The sequence below is a fragment of the Anguilla anguilla genome, chromosome 5 (genome assembly GCF_013347855.1).
Source record: "Anguilla anguilla isolate fAngAng1 chromosome 5, fAngAng1.pri, whole genome shotgun sequence".
Classification (NCBI taxonomy): domain Eukaryota; kingdom Metazoa; phylum Chordata; class Actinopteri; order Anguilliformes; family Anguillidae; genus Anguilla; species Anguilla anguilla.
Genome location: NC_049205.1, coordinates 59931930 through 59949742, shown reverse-complemented (window position 1 = coordinate 59949742; position 17813 = coordinate 59931930). Strand labels below are relative to the sequence as shown.

General features: G+C 44.7%; 2 protein-coding genes and 1 long non-coding RNA gene across 4 annotated transcripts; 1 reads left to right on the top strand and 2 right to left on the bottom strand.

Annotated features, from left to right (window-relative positions):
* Positions 1-5: 5 nt before the first annotated feature.
* On the bottom strand, positions 6-6152 carry setd6 (SET domain containing 6, protein lysine methyltransferase). The gene is made up of 9 exons (XM_035416806.1): positions 5987-6152; positions 4882-4977; positions 4422-4566; positions 3984-4125; positions 3585-3779; positions 3120-3249; positions 2294-2474; positions 1898-2040; positions 6-1428 (listed from the first exon to the last, which is right to left on the bottom strand). The coding sequence occupies exons 1-9, from the start codon at positions 6011-6013 to the stop codon at positions 1096-1098; spliced, it is 1392 nt and encodes a 463-aa protein (XP_035272697.1). The 5' UTR covers positions 6014-6152; the 3' UTR covers positions 6-1095.
* LOC118226850 lies at positions 5414-17453 on the top strand. The gene is made up of 4 exons (XR_004765108.1): positions 5414-5477; positions 6113-6313; positions 14404-14557; positions 17347-17453. It is a non-coding gene; the product is annotated as an uncharacterized LOC118226850 (long non-coding RNA).
* Positions 7771-14556, bottom strand: LOC118226835 (cytochrome P450 2F2-like). Of its 2 annotated transcripts, none has more exons than XM_035416788.1 (9): positions 14395-14556; positions 11617-11779; positions 11259-11411; positions 10774-10934; positions 10231-10404; positions 9640-9778; positions 9148-9335; positions 8788-8929; positions 7771-8509 (listed from the first exon to the last, which is right to left on the bottom strand). In XM_035416788.1, exons 1-9 carry the CDS (start codon positions 14554-14556, stop codon positions 8316-8318), a joined length of 1476 nt encoding a protein of 491 aa, XP_035272679.1. In that variant the 3' UTR covers positions 7771-8315. The 2 variants fall into 2 exon arrangements, with proteins under 2 accessions (XP_035272679.1, XP_035272680.1); XM_035416789.1 differs by lacking the exon at positions 14395-14556 and adding an exon at positions 12627-13930 and having other exon boundaries at positions 8316-8509.
* Positions 17454-17813: the final 360 nt, after the last annotated feature.

Below are 17813 nucleotides of genomic sequence, written 5' to 3'. Positions count from 1 at the left end.
CGGGACATGTTTCAATTGAATTTTATTGTTTAAAAAATAATAGAAATTGTATAGGTACACACAGCACTTGATCTACTCACAAAATGGTAGTCACTTGACACCACCCACTTTACAGTTAAGGTCACTTTCATCAGCAACGGCTCCACTGAAAATCCTGACTTGAGCCAACATGGCGGCATCTGCATCGCAGTGGCCACAGCGCGAGTGGTTTAGGAAGGTGGAGCTTGGAACCAGGGGGGGCGTGTTTGAAGCAAGGAATTGGTCTTGTAACCTAAAGGTCACAGGTTTGATTCCTGGATTCGACACCACCTTTGTCCCCTTGAGCATGACTTAACCTCAGTATATATAAGTTGTGTAAGTTCCTCTGGATAAGAGCGTCTGCTAAATTCTGTAATGTAATGTGTATCGCTGAGTAACTGTCCCAACTGTCTTAACTAGTTGCCCTAATTGCCATAAATACAAAAAAAGGATCTTAAAACACAATGCTTTCAATCCACGGATTAAGGTGGAAAGCCTTGGGGGAGATTGCTCAGATATACACCCAATGGATGTTTTATACCGTACAAAACACAAAGCAATATGCTTTCAGTGATGGAGCACATTCAAAACAAGCACTACAGGTCTTAACCTACGACAGTGAGGTTTAGTTCTGCTTCACCACACACACAAGTGGTACAGTGTTATATGCAGGCTCACTTCAGGTAAGCACTCACAAGGCTGGCAGGAGTTCAGACATTCTTTCCACAGGAGATTATAACCCAGTGGGGGTATACAATTTTCGGAAAGAAATGGGGTAGCAAAAAAAAGAAAGAAATTAAAAGCAGCGTGGATTGACAGTACATGGGATTTGAATTATGAAAAACCCTGAAATCCCAAGGTTCATGTTGAAACCTGTTCAGTTCTTTAACGTTGAGAGATACGGTTTGAAATGAGACATTATGCGATTTAAAAAAAAGAAAAAAGAAAAAAAAGCCTGCCTTTGAAGGGTGTTCAGTTAACAGTTCACTGCGGATGCTCCAGGCCTGTAGGGGGCAGTCAGGACTGGGTGAGCTCCAGCAGTTTGTGCAGGATGACCTCCGGACCTGCAGGGGGCAGTCAGGGCTGAGTGAGCCCCAGCAGCTTGTGCAGGATCACCTTCTGGCCGTAGCGCACCTGCAGGGCGTGCCGCTCCCTGCTGCTCAGCCGGGCGTAGGCCACCCGGTCCTCCAGCAGCTCCTTGTCAGCCCGGAGGTCCCCGCGGTACGAGTCGAGGGTGAAGCGGGCGGAGGCGTGTACCAGCCGCCTCCAGCAGGGGGCGAGCTGGGGCATCGCCTCGAAGGAGAGGGCCCGCATCATCTTGTCCTCTTCGTCGTCCTCTTCCTCCTCCACCTCCTCCCAGCCCTCGTTCTCCTTCCACTCCTCGAACTCCTCCGACGGCATGCTGAGGATCTGGAGGGAGCAAACGGGCGTGTTCAGCACCAAGCATGTTTAGCACCCAGTGTGTCCAGCAACAGGCATATTCAGCACCCAGTGTGTTCAGCACCAGGTGTGTTCAGCACCATATGTTTTCTGTACCAGCCGTGATGAGCACCCACACCAGCCGTGATCGGGACCAGGCGTGTATCGTATTGTGTTAGCCTCACGCTGCGCCATCTGGCTGGTTTTTGTGGTTTCAATCGGTGGCCAATTTTAGGCTTTGGAAGCAAGTGGGCAGATTCTAGCCAATCAGTGACTTAAATCGCTTAAGTGCCAAAGCCAGCAGATACAGCGGCCCTCCAAGACTGCACACTAGAGCTGAGTGGCGGACCCAGCAGCAACATTAAAACAGGAGCACACATCCCTGTAGTGACTTTCAAACAGGGAAAAAGTGCTCTAGCATTTATGACGCATGAATGGAAATTTTATAAGTCGTTCGCACCTTGAGCGTGTTGTAGAGCTCCGTGACCGTCAGCACCCCTGATTGGCCGAAGATGAACACGCCCTTCTCCCCGACCATCTCCATATCGCACAGCATACTCCACTTGTCCACCAGGAGGCGCTGGTCATCCCTGCTCTGTGTGGCTGCACCGGGACAACAGGGACAAGCCATTTTATCAGCCTGTGTCACAAGGGCGAGAGTTTTTTTTTTTGTTTGCAGACTGCATACCAGTCTCGTGTGTCTAGACTGGTTTACCTTCAAACTCAAGTATGTAAACAACAAAAAATATATATATATATATTTGAAATTATGTGGTGTTTACACAAAATAATAATGTGCCCGATTCACACTGTGGTGTCCTGACATCACCCCGCTAAACTCCCCAAGCCCCTTCACCTTGGACGGCCGCTTTGTAGACGTTGGACATTGGTATGTCCGCGGTGTCGTTGCTGTTGCCGGGATACGGCTCGGCGAAGCCGTACATGTGCAGCAGCTGCCAGTTGGCCATCTCTCCGTACGTGTTGAAGACCTCCTCCCCCATCGCTATGCGTCGCACCGACACCATCTTCAAAAGGTCCTGGGGGATGGAGACAGGAAGACACGTCTGTCATACCAGGTTACCATGGTAACCGCTATTCACAACCCTTGCTGGAGTTTTTCCCCCCCCCGAATTATAAATCCCCACCTGAGGCGAGTCAAAACCAAGCCTACTGGCTGAGAAAATGGGCTTCTTCAAACATCAGGGAGTTTTGTGATTGTTTTTACTTAATTAAACAGAAACGTCTGACAGATCGAGAGGGAGGAGAAGGTCTACCGGACAATATTGCATGATGCTTTCCATGACATCATTAAATAATTTCAACATGTTTTATTCCAATGCATGATGCCGAGAAGTCAATGTATTGTAGTGCAGGTTTGCATCTGTTTTTGCATCAGAGCTTTTATTTGGCAAAGATGCAGCTGTAAAACTTCACTCTTTCACTCCCTGATGAAGGTTTTACTGACACATTTTTAGCTGTTCATTAGAACTGGCCATGTAATATATATGTTACATTATTTTTTTAAGCACAGAATATTGCCTTGGTCCTTTATCTTATTCCATTTACTCCCCCGTGTTCATTACTGAAACCACCAATCACAGCTGATATTGAGGGGTGAGTGCTGATGTCATCAAGATGGTGGGGGGGTATGAAAGTGCTGACAATGTGGGCGTGTCTCTCACAGGCGTGAACTCCAGATGGACGCAGTGATTGGACACGTGGTTCAGCATGTCGGCCATTGGCACCATCATGGGGAAGTTCGGCTCCTGCTCGACCTCGTCCTCATCCTCCTCCGGAAGAGGCTCCTGAAAACTGCAGAGAGAGAGAGAGAGAGAGAGAGAGAGAATAAGGAAAAGAGCAAGTGTGTCCAAGAGTGGGAATGTCAGAGTCAGCAAGACGAGGGAGTGAGTTTTGAACCGTAACATACATACACAAAATTTAACATCAAGTGCGATTCATCAGCACCTGTCAAATGTTTGCTCGAATCTGTGAGTTACCAACGTTTGATTAAATCAGGCGTGAGGCCAGGGCACAAAACGTTTCTGAACACGAGATACTTATTTGCGATCGTCTGATGAAACGGAGCCTGAGAACAGGGAGAGGGCACTGTGAGAGTTGTAGTTTTTTGGGAGGCTCTTTGTAGTCACCTGTAGGCCATGACGAAAGCCACCAGGCTGGTGTAGAGCTGCAGCGTGTGCTTCTCGGGGTCCCACAGGTCGGGGTGCAGGCGCATGAAGGGCAGGACGATGTCGCTGTACTCCTTCCGAATGTTGGCGAGGTCCGTGTCCACCGCCTCCGGAACCCCTGTGCCCTGGAGCAGTCGAACCCGCTCCTCTTCGGACCTGCCTCCCCCGTCCCAGGACGAACAGGAGAAATGACACCACACACCAATCAGGATGCCACTTTACAGCAGAGCCCCACAAAGGGAAGCATCATGCAACTATCCACAAAAACGTCATTATCGTAATCTAGAGTTGAACTGAACCCGGAGGTTCTCCAACTGAAACAGACCACAGAAATAAGAATTAAATGTCAGTGTCCCTCACCAGAACATGGGGTGGTCCAGGACCTTGAAGTCAGGCCAGAGGGACAGGTAGGGCCCCCAGTAGGATTCGGGAGAGGTGTACTCCCACATCAGAGCCATAAGGAGAGAGACCCACCCGGACGCGCTGTCCAGAGAGGCCTTAGCTTGGGCAGAGCAGAGAAGAACACGGCAGGTGTCCTGAGACAAGGGTCTGAGACGCACCGTTGCATTGTGGAAACAATTAAACCTGGTCCCATGTCCAGGTTAAAAATGAGAATTCATCTTCTCTCAGCTGTGCTTGCAAGCACCTCTACTGCTATACTGTACATTTCGAAAGTCAGTACTACGGTACTGAGTGCACCAGGTAAAGTTCCTTAAACAAAAGTACAGTTATCATGAAAGAGACGGCTTGCTACAATACAGACAGAAGCCTATCCACTACCTGAAAACTAAGCCTTACCTTCCTCCAGGACAGCTTTGACCTTGGTGGTGCTCTGAAACAGGACAGCGGCCCGGGGAATGGAGAAGACGATCTCTCCCTCCTCGATGTCCCCGCTGGCCAGCATGCCGTACTCCGCGACCGTGCCCTCTCGGCTCAGGTACACCTGTAAGGGGAGGGGCGCAAAGCTCCAAATTAGCACTGCCAGGGTTTCTACCGCACAGAGCCTCAGTGTTCAACAAGGGGTCCCTGGCCAGACTTCATATGCAATAATGACTGTATATAGACTTATTAAAATATTTCAAATTATTTGCCCTAGGAATTACAAGAACCTGTATTTGCATCTTAGAAATCACAACTCTTTCTATCCTTGGAATTACAAAGGCTTCTAATTAAGTAAAAAGTAAGAGTTTGTGGTTTTCTGAGGGAAAAAACAAAACTCACATCACTGAATGTAGATGGTACTGTAACTCCTGCTTACCTTGTTACTGAGCGTCAGACCAATTTTATCACACCAGCGCATGAAGTTCTTGAGAGGATCCTCTGACGAAAGGTCTGAGGTTGAATCTTCATCCACCTTGATGGACGACACACATACTTGAAGGTTTCGGAATACATACAGCACTGCCACTGAATATGGACTGGGTTGATTGGATAGGGCAACAACAGGCAATGCCTGTTGCATTTAGAACGGCTATAAGAAGAGCTTTAATGACATCAATCTTCATGGATGGAAAGCCATTGCTGTTTACTACTAGGATAGTTTACAGATTATGGATTATCCAGAGGTAAGGCTCTGAATTACTGAATCGGTCATCAACTCCAGAGGTGGAAAGTTCAGGGGTCAGAAAGCAAAAGTCCTACCTGTTTCTTCCACCCATGAGCTCAGCCAGCTGATTTCACTAATTAGTTCTACCTCGTGACTGAAGAATCAGTGTGAAGAATTGTGCCAATTAGAAAATCCGGGTGGTTGGAACAAAATACCGGGAAGGAGCTTTACGTTCTGAACCTGGGTTTTCCACCTGCAGCTTCATCCACACGGTGCTTGTCATGACGTGAGCAGATTATCATGCAATTGTACGTATGTGACGTTACTATGTTTGCAAAGTTAGCTCGTTTTTGGTGCACGCACACTCCCTGGTTGTTGAATGTTCATAGCCAGGTGCAGTACTGTCGCTCATACAGCTCAGGTAGATGCACTGTTCTCACGCACTGCAAGACGTTCTTTGCACTAGCTAGCTAACGTAATGTCTTGTAACGTACCGAGAGTGGATTACTTTGACAAGGATATTTGTCACCTAAGTAAACACTTCAAGTACGTTAATAGCTAGCACTAGCGAAGAAGCCAACGAAACGGGTAATCAACGAGCCAGATCTACCAAGCATCTAAACTGCTGAGTGGCAGTTGTCTTAAGATAAGAAGCCATAACACCATTTTACGAAGTCATGAGGGCTAACTAGCTATGTAGCCAGCTAGCCGCTCGGGAAGCAGTGTTTTGTATCATGTTAGATCATACAAAATCAAGGACATATGGCCGCTTTTCCAGTCAGTGTAACATCAGAACATTTAAAAAGCACATACAGACCTTTGGTCTTTTTGCTTCTGATGCCATTCCTACAGCGGTATTTTTCCTGTCAAGTTCTTACTCTGTCTTTGCATTGGTTTCCACCCAAGTTTCTAGCTAAATAGTTTGCTTTCTGTGTGTTGACAGAAATCACCTCGAGACCACGTGGTGATTCACACGTGGTTTGTGTGCCACACTTCCGAGTGCTCGCAGAAGCTTCAGCGTTCTTTCTTTGTTCCGTTGACGCCTGATCTACGTCCAGCGTAGCCGCTCAACTCCCATCCGCACAACAGCAACTCACACTGTATACATATTACAGATGCACCCATCTAGGATCAGCCACTAAAGGTAACTACTTACTTCATGTACTTTAATCGTGAAGCATGTGCCACTTTCAGACTTCTAAGTGGTATACCCCCATTATCTTCTCCTACATTTTACAGAGGGCACCTCATTAATGGAACTTACATGGGGCACGTGTTCGGGCCCGTGCAGGTTATCAACTTTGTCATTTTTAGAACTTTAACGTTCTTGGATTAACATTGTTATTTTAATTTATTTAAAATTTATTTTTCAAACAGTGCAACTCCTTTTCAAACAGTGCAACGTGGACCATATAAATCGAATCACTGTTCAAGTGTGGTCTGATTCCAATGTATGACTGTAAGCTTAGGGTTGTAACTAGGCAGCTGTTTCGTAGGTGACTTAGGTGCATTAACTGTCTTAACTACTGCTTGTATTTTTTCCATAGACTGCGTTGTTGCCGTTCTTGTTGTTTAGTGTTAATCAGTTTAACCTTCAGGGTCCAAGTTGAACTATGCGGTTGTTCCCTGCACTTGGACCGGTACTTCTCTCTAGGGGTTTCGTCATACTTGTTCCTGGTTATGGTTATACACTTTGTTGTATGTCGCTCTGGATAAGAGCGTCTGCCAAATGCCTGTAATGTAATGTAATGTAATAATTGAATAATTGAATTAATGAATACTAAAAACTCGTAAAAAAAAACCTCCAATCCTCAATTGACTCCCATGCAGATGTTTCCAATTTCGGACATTTCATATTTCAAAATGCGAAATGAGATTCAAAATGCTTGAAATTAGAAATAAATCGCTTTGTTTTTACTTTCTCACTGCCCTCTCACGTACGATGAATGGCACGCGCCATTTCCCGCTTTTTGCTGACGTCTGAAGACATCATGCCAGCGACCAAAAAAAAAAAAGGATACCTCTCTGACATGGGCTATACCACAATGTAACTGTGTCTGACCTGGAGTCTTGTGGCATTTTTTGATCTACTGGTGAATATATTGGCTTCTGAGGAATGCTTTTCTGTCATGATGGCTACAAGGCAGTTTTTCATTGAAGGCATACTGTGCAGGATTTTTACCAAGAAAATATTATAAAATAACCATGCTAAGGCATATATCTATGATGCACTGGCAATCTCTGTGTTAACGCACCTTCGCCAAATACCTGCACCGTTATCTGTATTTGTTATTTTAAACTTGTGTTCAGGACGTTTCTGTGTCCTGTGGTGCTGTTTTCTGTGTGAGGAGGGGTGGGTGTGGCTGCAGAGCTGGCCAGCACAGGAGTCCAGGTACAGCTAAGCCAACAGGGGCTCGTTCAAGAATTTGGGTTAACCTTGGAATTGCTTTTCCTTGGTGGCGAGGAATAATTATTGATAAATTGCTGTAATTTAAGAAAAAGGGAGTTGGAGAGGGAAAGATAAGATAAGGAGACGGAGTTTTGGGGCATGGTCCCCCATGAGATACTTTTTTAAAGAAATTACTCTGAAATGGTTTATTCTGATGAGTTCTGAGTGTAGAACATTACTTTATTCAACTATTACAAAACCAAGAATAAATCAAAACATGTTAGCGATTGAAGACCTGTACACGTATAACATTTTAAGAAATAGCAGTAGATGCCTGGAATTATAAAACTGCCCTAAAGTGCTTTCTTCAGCCATCCATTCTACTTGACATAGCTAGCTAGTTAATGTTAGCCAACTAATTTCCGCTTACTTAATATAACAATACAAATGAATAAAAAACATGAAGTAAAAAACAACTGTGTTCATAAAGCTGTCCGTGGCCTGTCTTAATCATGAATATGAGAATAAGGGAGGCCCCTTCTTGATGGGAGGGGGTTGTGCGCTTGCAGCGTGTAAAAGGCTATTCCTGTTGACTGGTTTGGTATAGAGAGCAGTGGATAGTTGGCATATTTTGTTAAATCGTACACGGGGGTCTAGAAAAGGGGGTCTCATTAAGATCAAATTCCTTGTTAAATTTTAGAGTGGGGACCAGGTTATTTCTATATACATATTGCGTCACCAGCTATCCCAACATGCATCACTTCCCCGGCTTTTCCCTCAGTCTGACCCCCAGTCTGTAGGGTTTGGGTGCCTGGGTGACCCCAAAAACAGGGGTGTAGTCAGGCACACCGCTGTCCTCGGGCCAGACAAATTTGAAGCGGCGTAGCAGTGTCACGAGAATCAGGAAGAGCTCCATGCGAGCAAGACCCTCTCCCAGACACACCCGAGGCCCTGAAACACACACACACACACACACACACTGTATCACACCAAACTGTCAAAACCAAAACATGTATGAAGTTCCAACATTACAATTCCCAAAGGCAGTTCCTTCACTGTTCTGGAGGAGAGGTAGGGGGCCGTGTTCTCAAACTTGTTGCGCCAAGAACCCTGCCGTTTTATGGATCATATTCACACGCACATACAGACAGAGCACAGCTTCAGTGGGTAATGATACTGGGGCCTGTGTGTCTATGGCGTGACGGGAAGCGTCTTGAGTCTTCCTGTACCTGCAGAGAAGGCTTTGAAGGCCTCTGGCTTCACAAACTCTCCCCGATCGTTCAGGAAGTTGGAGGGGTTGAAGTCGTGGGGAAACTTCCACTGGCTTTCCTCACTCAGCACAGAGGACAGGTTGGGGATGATGACGGTTCCCTGAGGCAAGAATGGAGAGAACGATAGAGTTGACTCCGGGGAGGACGAGAAGTGGAATGGTTGTGAGGTTGCAAAGCCGAGGAGATGGGGGGGGGGGGGGGGGGGGGGGGTTAAAGCGAGCAGTGTGTAGTCTTATACTCAATGCCATTCTGCCTACGACTCCTTTCTTCGTCTAGTAGCTTTTTGAAACAGGCTAAAAGGATGCTTGGTGGCCTCACCTTGGGGATGTCGTAGCCCATCAGCCGTGTGTCTTTGGTGGTGGTGTGGAAGACGCTGAGCGGCACCGTGTCTGCGACTCGCTGAGCCTCGTGGGTCATGGCCTGTGTGTAGGGCATCATGTGTCTGTCCTCGAAAGAGGCGTGCTCCTTCTCCCCAAGCACCTCGTCGATCTCCTTCTGACACCTCTCTGGAGACCACAGGCAGAGATGGCACATGTCACTGAGCTGGGAGACATCTCTGAAGTTGTGTTTCCCTAACACATTAAAGAATGATACTCAAATCTGGTCCTTGAATCCCCCCCCCTCCCCTCCCCCTCCCACTCCCCCAGTTAATTAACTGAGCAATTAGTGCTACTGATTGGCCAGACAGTCTTCCCACCTGACTCCAAAGAGAGGGTTGGAAAACCAGCAGTTCTCAGCCCCTCGAGGACTGTCATTTCAGAAACAGGGTGTTTGTTAATGTTTGGTAAAAACCTGAAGTCCGCAGCTTACCCTGCACGTGTGGGTGAGTCATCAGATACAAGAGGGTGGTGCGCAGTGTGTTGGAGGTGGTGTCTGTTGCGGCAAAGAGGAGGTCCAGAAGGAGGGCAACCATCTGGCTTTTGTGAAAGCAAATATTGCTGTCACCTTGCTGAAAAAAAGGGGGAAAAAATCCTTAGTTTAGAATTAATTTATTAATAATTACATTATTTATACAGTGCTTTCCAAACAGTGTGCACAAAACATTTTCAAAATGCATACTGCAGAAACAATTTAAAGGTATTGGAATGTACAGTGAGCTCCATAATGTTTGGGACAGACCTATGTTGATTTGGCTCTGTACTCCACAATTTTTGATTAGTAATCGTACTATTCACATGTTGAATACTACCCTGTAATAAAATCCGAGAAATTGCACTTTAACCACATGTGAATTGTCTGATTACAAATCTAAAAATGTAGACTACAGAGCCAAATCAAGAAGAGAAAAAAAAAGTCTTTGTCCCAAACATTACGGAGGGCACTGTACAGTTGAAAACATGGCAGAAAAGGTGTCCCCACTGCACCCCTGAATGCCATGGGTAAGGATGTGTGCGGTCGCACCTTTTCCATTTCATTCAGGTAGCAGTCGATGAGGTGCCTCGTCTCCACGGAAACCCAGGATTTCTCCTGCTGGCTCACGATGCCCAGAACGTGCTCCCGCACGTTGCTGTAGTTCCGAAAGATCCTCCGGAACGGCAGGGGCAGGTTCCGGAACAGGGGCACTGTGTCGTATAACTGCAAGGAGAAGGGAGCCTGTCGACATTCCGGTGTGACTCAATCAGTTTTCCGCCCCCGTTCCATAGTTTCGATTGGTCGGGAATCTGACCATCGCTGATGGCGCATTCGTCTTCCTTGTGAATAGTCTCTTTCCCAACCACCAATCAGTTATTGTGTTTGAAAACCACTTTGGCAGATAATAGTTTCCACACTGAGGCGGTAACTGCGGGTTTGGGTGTATGTTGACACACATGCTTTAAACTTCAGAGCGAAACCCCATTTGCTATGTATGGAAATTCATCCTTTCAGTGTAAAACTGTTTTCAAAATTAATTGTTTTAAATAAATACTGGGTTATGAATGTGATGCCCTGATGTAACGCTGTTACCATAGTCCAGGGTCCGTTGGTAATCTTCGAATTCTCCTGCATCATACTGAGCATGGCCTGAAAGCGTTCATTCTCATATTCGTACCGAGACCCAAACATGATGGAGCATATTATGTTGCACGTAGCGCTGCAGAACAGATGCTGAGGATCCATGGATTTTCCTGTCAAGAGACGATTGATACCAGTCGTCACCATCACCTTCGTAAATATGGCCCATTATTATAGTCCAGTGGTCTCCAACCCTGGTCCCGGAGAGCTACAGGGTCTGCTGGTTTTCATAGTGACTCTGCACTTCATGGATCAATTAGAGCAGTTGATTACACGGTTAACTCAACTCACCTGGTGTCTTGGGTCTCAATTGGGTGCTGATTTTAAGGTGAAAACAAAAACCAGCAGACCCTGTAGCTCTCCAGGACCAGGGTTGGAGGCCACTGGTATAGTCTTTGCTACAGACTAGTGCTCATTACCAGACTAGTGTTCATTACCGATACTTCTCTCTAAGCATGAGCTGATGTGCAGAGTCTCTCCCAGAATCCTCTGCTCCATGGACCGTTTCCCCAGGCCGAAGTTATGTAGGGACATCAGGGCAAATCTCCGGTGTTTCTTCCAGCTGAGCCCATAATCAGCCAATATGACACCTACAGTGCGGGGATGCACCTGTCACGAGTAATCCAGACCACTTCCTGGAATGTCTTTTTAACACAAAACTGTTGATTCCGTAACGTGGACATCTTCCCAGAGGTCAAAAAAATCTAAATGAGGAGAAGGGCTAACCGCACCGTTAAGGGTAGAATGACTGCCCTGGTTAACTGTCCGTGCAACAGGTGTACACCAAGGAATTACCTTCGCTGCCTGCAATGTGGTTGGCCATCAGGTCTTGGGGTCGTCCAGCAAACTCCACAGACTGAGCGACCAGTGCTTCCTTCATTGCCTGCAGACCGTTGAGCACCACAGCTGGTTTGCTCCCAATATAGATACTGTAGACCTTCCCATAGCGCTCCGACAGCTTGCATTTGTAATGGAAGATGGGAACAAATCATATGTTTATGTAGTGATGTTTGGTGGGGTTTATTCAGAACGTATAAAGTTCAACAACCAATCAGAATTCTGTACATCTGGAGAGCCCAACTTAGTGAAATAACATAGACACGACAATGGTTTGAAAAAATGATATATATATTATTGACTCTTGATAATTAATATATAAATAAGATAATTGAAAACAATCATTTTCATAATATATGATTCTTAATCAGATGAAATTATAATTATGCTAATTATAAAGGTTGACAGTACTACCGTTTAACAAAGGTTACTTTGTGTTAGTGACACGCTGCTCAGTGTTATGTGGTTAGTTCATTTAATCAGTCTCATAAAATGTTTTAACAAGATAAAACAACAAGGTCATGGAATTTGCTATTCTAGACCAAAATGCGCAAAATAAAACAAAACACAACAAATAGCAGTAAAATGACCCAAATCAGGTATTGCAAGTTTTATGCTATCCTATTGTTTGATGTCAGTGTTAGATTAAATGTGTTTCAGTACTAAATTAGATTTGTTTATATAATTTAGGAAGAAATAAAATGCCACAAATGCAATTGTCTTGGCAAAAAAGCAAAAATGGATTTGCTCTTTTTTTAGTTTGCAATGAAATACTGAGAGATCCCGTATGTTCCAGCTTTCACAGCATATCTGATGCATGAAACAAAACCACTATTGAGCTACCAACGAACGCTTGCATTCTTAGTGTGAAATATCCTCATTTTAAAATACCACCTATAACCTATTTAAAGACACTCAATTTCAAAAATGACGTATATAACTGAAATATTTCGAACAGTAATACTTACATAGCGATGATGAAATGTTATCTGTGTTCAGTAGATAGAGACAGAGAATCAATGTTGTCGTTTTCCTCTTCTGACTTACTGTACCAACAAGGTGAACAAAACTCGAACACTGAAGCTAAACTTGTTTAATTTGTGATAAACTGTGCTTGTCGAAAAGCAGGCAGTGTTCTTTTGGCAAGGATTTTGTATTTGTGCTTATAGCCCTCTTCATCCTGCGTCATGGTTCAAACGTTCTTTTTCTACAGGAGCTCATGCGTCACTGTTGTGCTCTCGAGCCACACAAGTTCAGCTGTTTTTCTGCAAACTTGTCTCCTTTGAATTCTTCAATGTAACGTGCTCCCATACTTTGGAAGATTAATTGGGTTGCACACGAGGTTCCACCAGTAGAGCTATCACCTCCGTCTCCGCCATCTTCCAAACGTGTTTCAGTTTTCTCGAGGAAGTAACGGAGGAAGTAACGGAGGAAGTGACTACGCGGTCAACATGCAAGACCTGTCTTCTACAGTCTGTGGTTCTGTCAGATATGTAGTGCTTAGATTATGGCCTTAGATAAGGAAGCAGTGAATTTGACACAATATTATATTGTTTCTAAGAATGTGGCCTGGCCTCCCCATCACAAGCATCAAAGCAAATATAATTAGGGAAATTTAAAATCCACTGACCATAATCTAGGCAGAAAATCTATGGGTCTCGCCTCCTTAGAAGAGACAAACCAGAAGACGACAAGACACCATATTGGGGGTCGGACACCCTGCGTGCAATTTCCCATTACTTTAAGTCTGAATGCAATCTTTAGGTAGGCCAGTCCTTGTCATAAATTAGACTTAGCCCTCTTCCCTTCTCTCCTTCACCTTAACTCGGCATTACCCAATAGGGCTAGGTATTTATGATTGCCACAGGAAAATGTTGTTGTGTTGCTGTTTGTTTCGGGGCCTTGTAGAAGAAGAGTTTTTCTCTTTTCACTTTGGTGGTGGTTCCTTGGTTGTGTGTTTTTAGCTGATTTCCTTTCATCCTGTGGCACTTAAATTGGAAGTGGGTGATACTTTGGCAAGGACTGGCTTATCTGTCTCTCCCTCACCATCTTTTCTGGTGTCTCATAATCAATTGTTTAATGTTTTGTTGTATGTCTTCTGTCTGCCTGCATTCAATAAAGAATGTACGATTTTAACGCATTAATCTAATTGACTGCTTTGTAGCAAGTTCAATTAGTTAATCTTAAAACCTGATATAGAGCTTGTTTTGACTTGTTGGTTGATTCCACCAGTTTTCTGTAGACCTATCAATGAATTTGGCGATTTAATCGATAATTCTAATTTTAAACATAATTATTAAATTAAATCAAATCAAATATATTTTACATGTAGGTTAAGTGAGGGGTTCTAGCCCGCAATATCGCTTGTGTTCAGTATTCAGAGTGCTGGACATTTTAACGAGAGCATTGACTGTTGGAGCCGCTGGATTCAGAAAATAATCATATTTTTAATTAATCCTTGCTTGTCCCACAGTTCTATCATGCTATACTACAAAAAGTACAAACAGTATACAAACAGTGTGTTGCGCAACAAACAGTGTGTCCCCGATTCAAGGCATCGTATCAAATTCTTTTTCAAAAACTTATTTTGCCCTTTGAGCAAATCAAAAACTTACTATATCTACTAATTAAGACTTGATTACAGCTTGTCAACAGTACTAATGGTTTTGTATACAGACACACGCATGGTGATGTGCACAATGGTGTACTCATTCATTCATTTGCATTTTACTCTACCTTCTTCAGGTCTTGTAAGGGATTGCTCATATTCAGCTGCAGCAGGTTTCCGAATAACGGGAAAGGCAGTGGTCCGGGGGGGAAGTGTTTGGGCCTCCGAGTTCTAAAGAGGAAGAAGAGGAGGTAGAAGCCAATCCACAGGAGAATCAGTGAGCCCAGCATGGTGACTACTGCTCTGGTGGCCTTTGTATCTGACAATATATAGAGCTGCCCCCCCCCCCTCCCCCCAAAGAAACACACACACACACACACAGTAGGCAGTGTTGGACTGGTTCCCTGGCTCTGTTACAGAACTGACTCCTGAAGTTGTCTTTTTTGTTTGAAGTTGGCTTCGCTGATGTGGTGACCATGCATTGTATTCGTTGTTAAGCTATGCTACAGAATTCTTATTTTCACCTCTCTCCTCTTGACAAAGTAACTGCCACTACCATCAGGAAATGGGGGGTTGGGGGGGGTACTTGTTACCCCTTTGGAATGCATCCATGCCCACCCCTAATGTGGGAAGGAAAGGGAACCAGCACCCACCTAAGAGATACAGACTACCCTGTTCACACTGATCCAATTAGCACCGATTAAACCGTTTGATAAGTGCCCCAACCTGGGGACCATGGGATTGATTCTCAGTGAAGCTTGCAAACACCTGTGGTTACTTGAGGTTGTAAGAGGGAAATTAAACTGGGACCCAGAAAAGGCTGACATTTGAACGAGCTAGCATGCTGGGACGCAGCGTGTACTTCAAAGGACCCGAGAGCCTTGTGGTAAAACAATAAGTCACTCGGACTTCCTCTGAATGGGCAGGCCATTTGGCTCTCTGGAATGTTACCACCTGGACACAACCAAGATAAGGGGAACTAGTCTCTTTGTCTGTGGTTGTGGGTGTGGGTGTTTTGGGGTCGTAAAGGGTGAAGCGACCGGCACCTGGTGGGGGCACTACACGGGACAGTACCACACTGCCCACATATGGACCCCTCTGACATTACACTTTGTATTTCTTTTCTGGATCTGGACTATAAACCATCTGTATATCTTATTTACAAATCCCGGAAAACCTTACAAACCATGCACATGTGTTCATTGTATTATTGTATTATGCCTTATGTAATAATAACATGGATTGCATGTACAATGGTTAAACAGAAGGGTATTTTCATGACAACTGCACAATAATATTACATCCACTTGGCATGTTTGGTATGTACATAATTCACAATAATTCAAGCAATTGAATGAAATATGTTTCATACCAAATAGAATTTGAAAAAACATAGTTTCAATAACTCAGGAAAAACCTAACACAATGGAATGTCCTCTCTGGTAATCATCTCCTTTTCCCCATTTCCTCACCAATTGTTTTAACAACCTCCTCCAAATGGTGGGGGCCGGAATTAGAGATTTATGATTCGGACAGGTTAATTTATGGCAATGCCGCCTAGACCAAACGCGGGATTTGGCTTAAAAGGAAGGGAGACAAAGCAATCAGGGAAGATCGTAATCGACTTCCCACCGTGCACATACTATGTGCGCTGTGTGTAGATATAGCCAGGGAAGATCGTAAACGACTTCCCCACGTTACACATAATCTGCGTGGTGTGTGTAGATTCACAAGGAAGATCGCAATCGACTTCCCGCACTGCGCATACTCGATGTTCTGTGTGTAGCTAAACAGGCTGGTAAGAACCCTTTTACTCTGAATTTCTGTTTTTAACCTTTATAATTGATTTTGGAAATTGAAGATAATAACCTACCTGCCTGTTCAATAAATTCTTATTTTTAACTTGCGTGGTCTTCATGACTCTAATCCATTTTATCTTCTTTTCAGCCGAAATTCCGTTTAAATACTCAGGGGGGCAATCTGACTAGGACCTACTGATCAGGGGTCTAGTACAGTAAACGTCTTTAGTGGGGTCTTCAAGTTAGATAGGTGACCACGATCTGCCTGTTAAGGGATTGGTGGTATTGGTTCTGGTGTTTTGGCTTAAGAGAACCCATGGGCGTAGTACGCCGGTTCTTGTCAAATTCGCCTGAAGGAGCCCGATAGATACGCACCGTCCTGGGCTCATAACTGTCGATGCACTATCCATGTAAGCCAGGCATGGAAGGCATGTATTATGGTGGTCAGCCTCCTACCCTCTGGATTCCTTGCCGAACTGAGATTTAACAATAATGCTAAAGCCCGGGAGCATATATTGAGGAATGATGGCACAAGATAGAGTCGAGTGTAACCACTCCCAAGTTCCACGTATAGTTAAAGCCAAATTTTTAATTATCATATAAAATGGAGTCAGATTTAACACGAGAGTAAAACATAGTAACTGTTACGCTTTCTTGCTGTGGTCACGGATATGTCTGTTGTGTTGTTCCGCGCATTTGTGAATATTCTGATGCTCCCATTAGGATATTGACAGTCCGGCGACAGATCGGATATATCTCTGATGACAGCATAGCCCCGTTTACGAACGGAGAGTAACCTGAATGCTACTGATCCGTTTCAGGCCAGTTTTAAGCTGGATATGAAGCAGCGCCTTCATATCTAACCCGTGGCAACGGAACCAGTGCATTCTTAATTATAATTGTGCCCTGTTCTTACGAACAGAGGAAAATAACTAACATCTCCGGTTTTGAATCACACCAGCCAAGGGAGAACACGCGATACCTTCCCCTCCAGCTACAAACCCTCATTGGTCTAGCTGTGAGGTGTTTACAAGGTATTACAGTTTAGTGAGCCTCTGGTGCCAAAAAGTACATTTCCCCATTGAAGTCTATTCAAAACTATACAAATTTACCCAGGCCAAATGAAATTCTTTCAGACATTACTTTTAAACTCTGTAGCCAGAATGTGACATTCAGTTTTAAAATATTGTGACCAGTTCAAAATAATGAAACTCAGTGATGATGGGTTGATATTTACCAATGGATCCCTCTCATTGCTGTCTTCATCACTGTCCCGTTCAGACAGGAGATGATGGCTCTTCCTTCAATGAAAAACAGCTGCTCGGTTATCTGAATGACCTCCTCGCTGCTGGAACAGACACCACTTGCCAACACACTCCTCACAGCCTTTCTGTACCTCATGACTCACCCAGATGTTCAGGGTGAGTTCTCAGTTGTGTTCCTATGATTACCTGTGCATGAGGCTGAAATGCGCACAGCTGCAGCAGCCTTTAAGGTGGAGAACGATGTCGCCCAGCTCAGTGACGTGTGCCGATCTCTACCCGTGGTCTCCAGAGAGGTGTCAGAAGGAGCTTGACGGGGTGCTCGGGGAGAAGGAGCAGGCCACAGGCCATGATCAACGAGGTTCATGGAGTCTGTTATTGGCGATTGTTAACCAGTGAAAGTCAAGGAAGCCATTATGAGGCTGAAAAATAAGAAAATAGTCAGAGATACAGGCCCAAACCTTAGGCTAACCAAAACCAACTGTT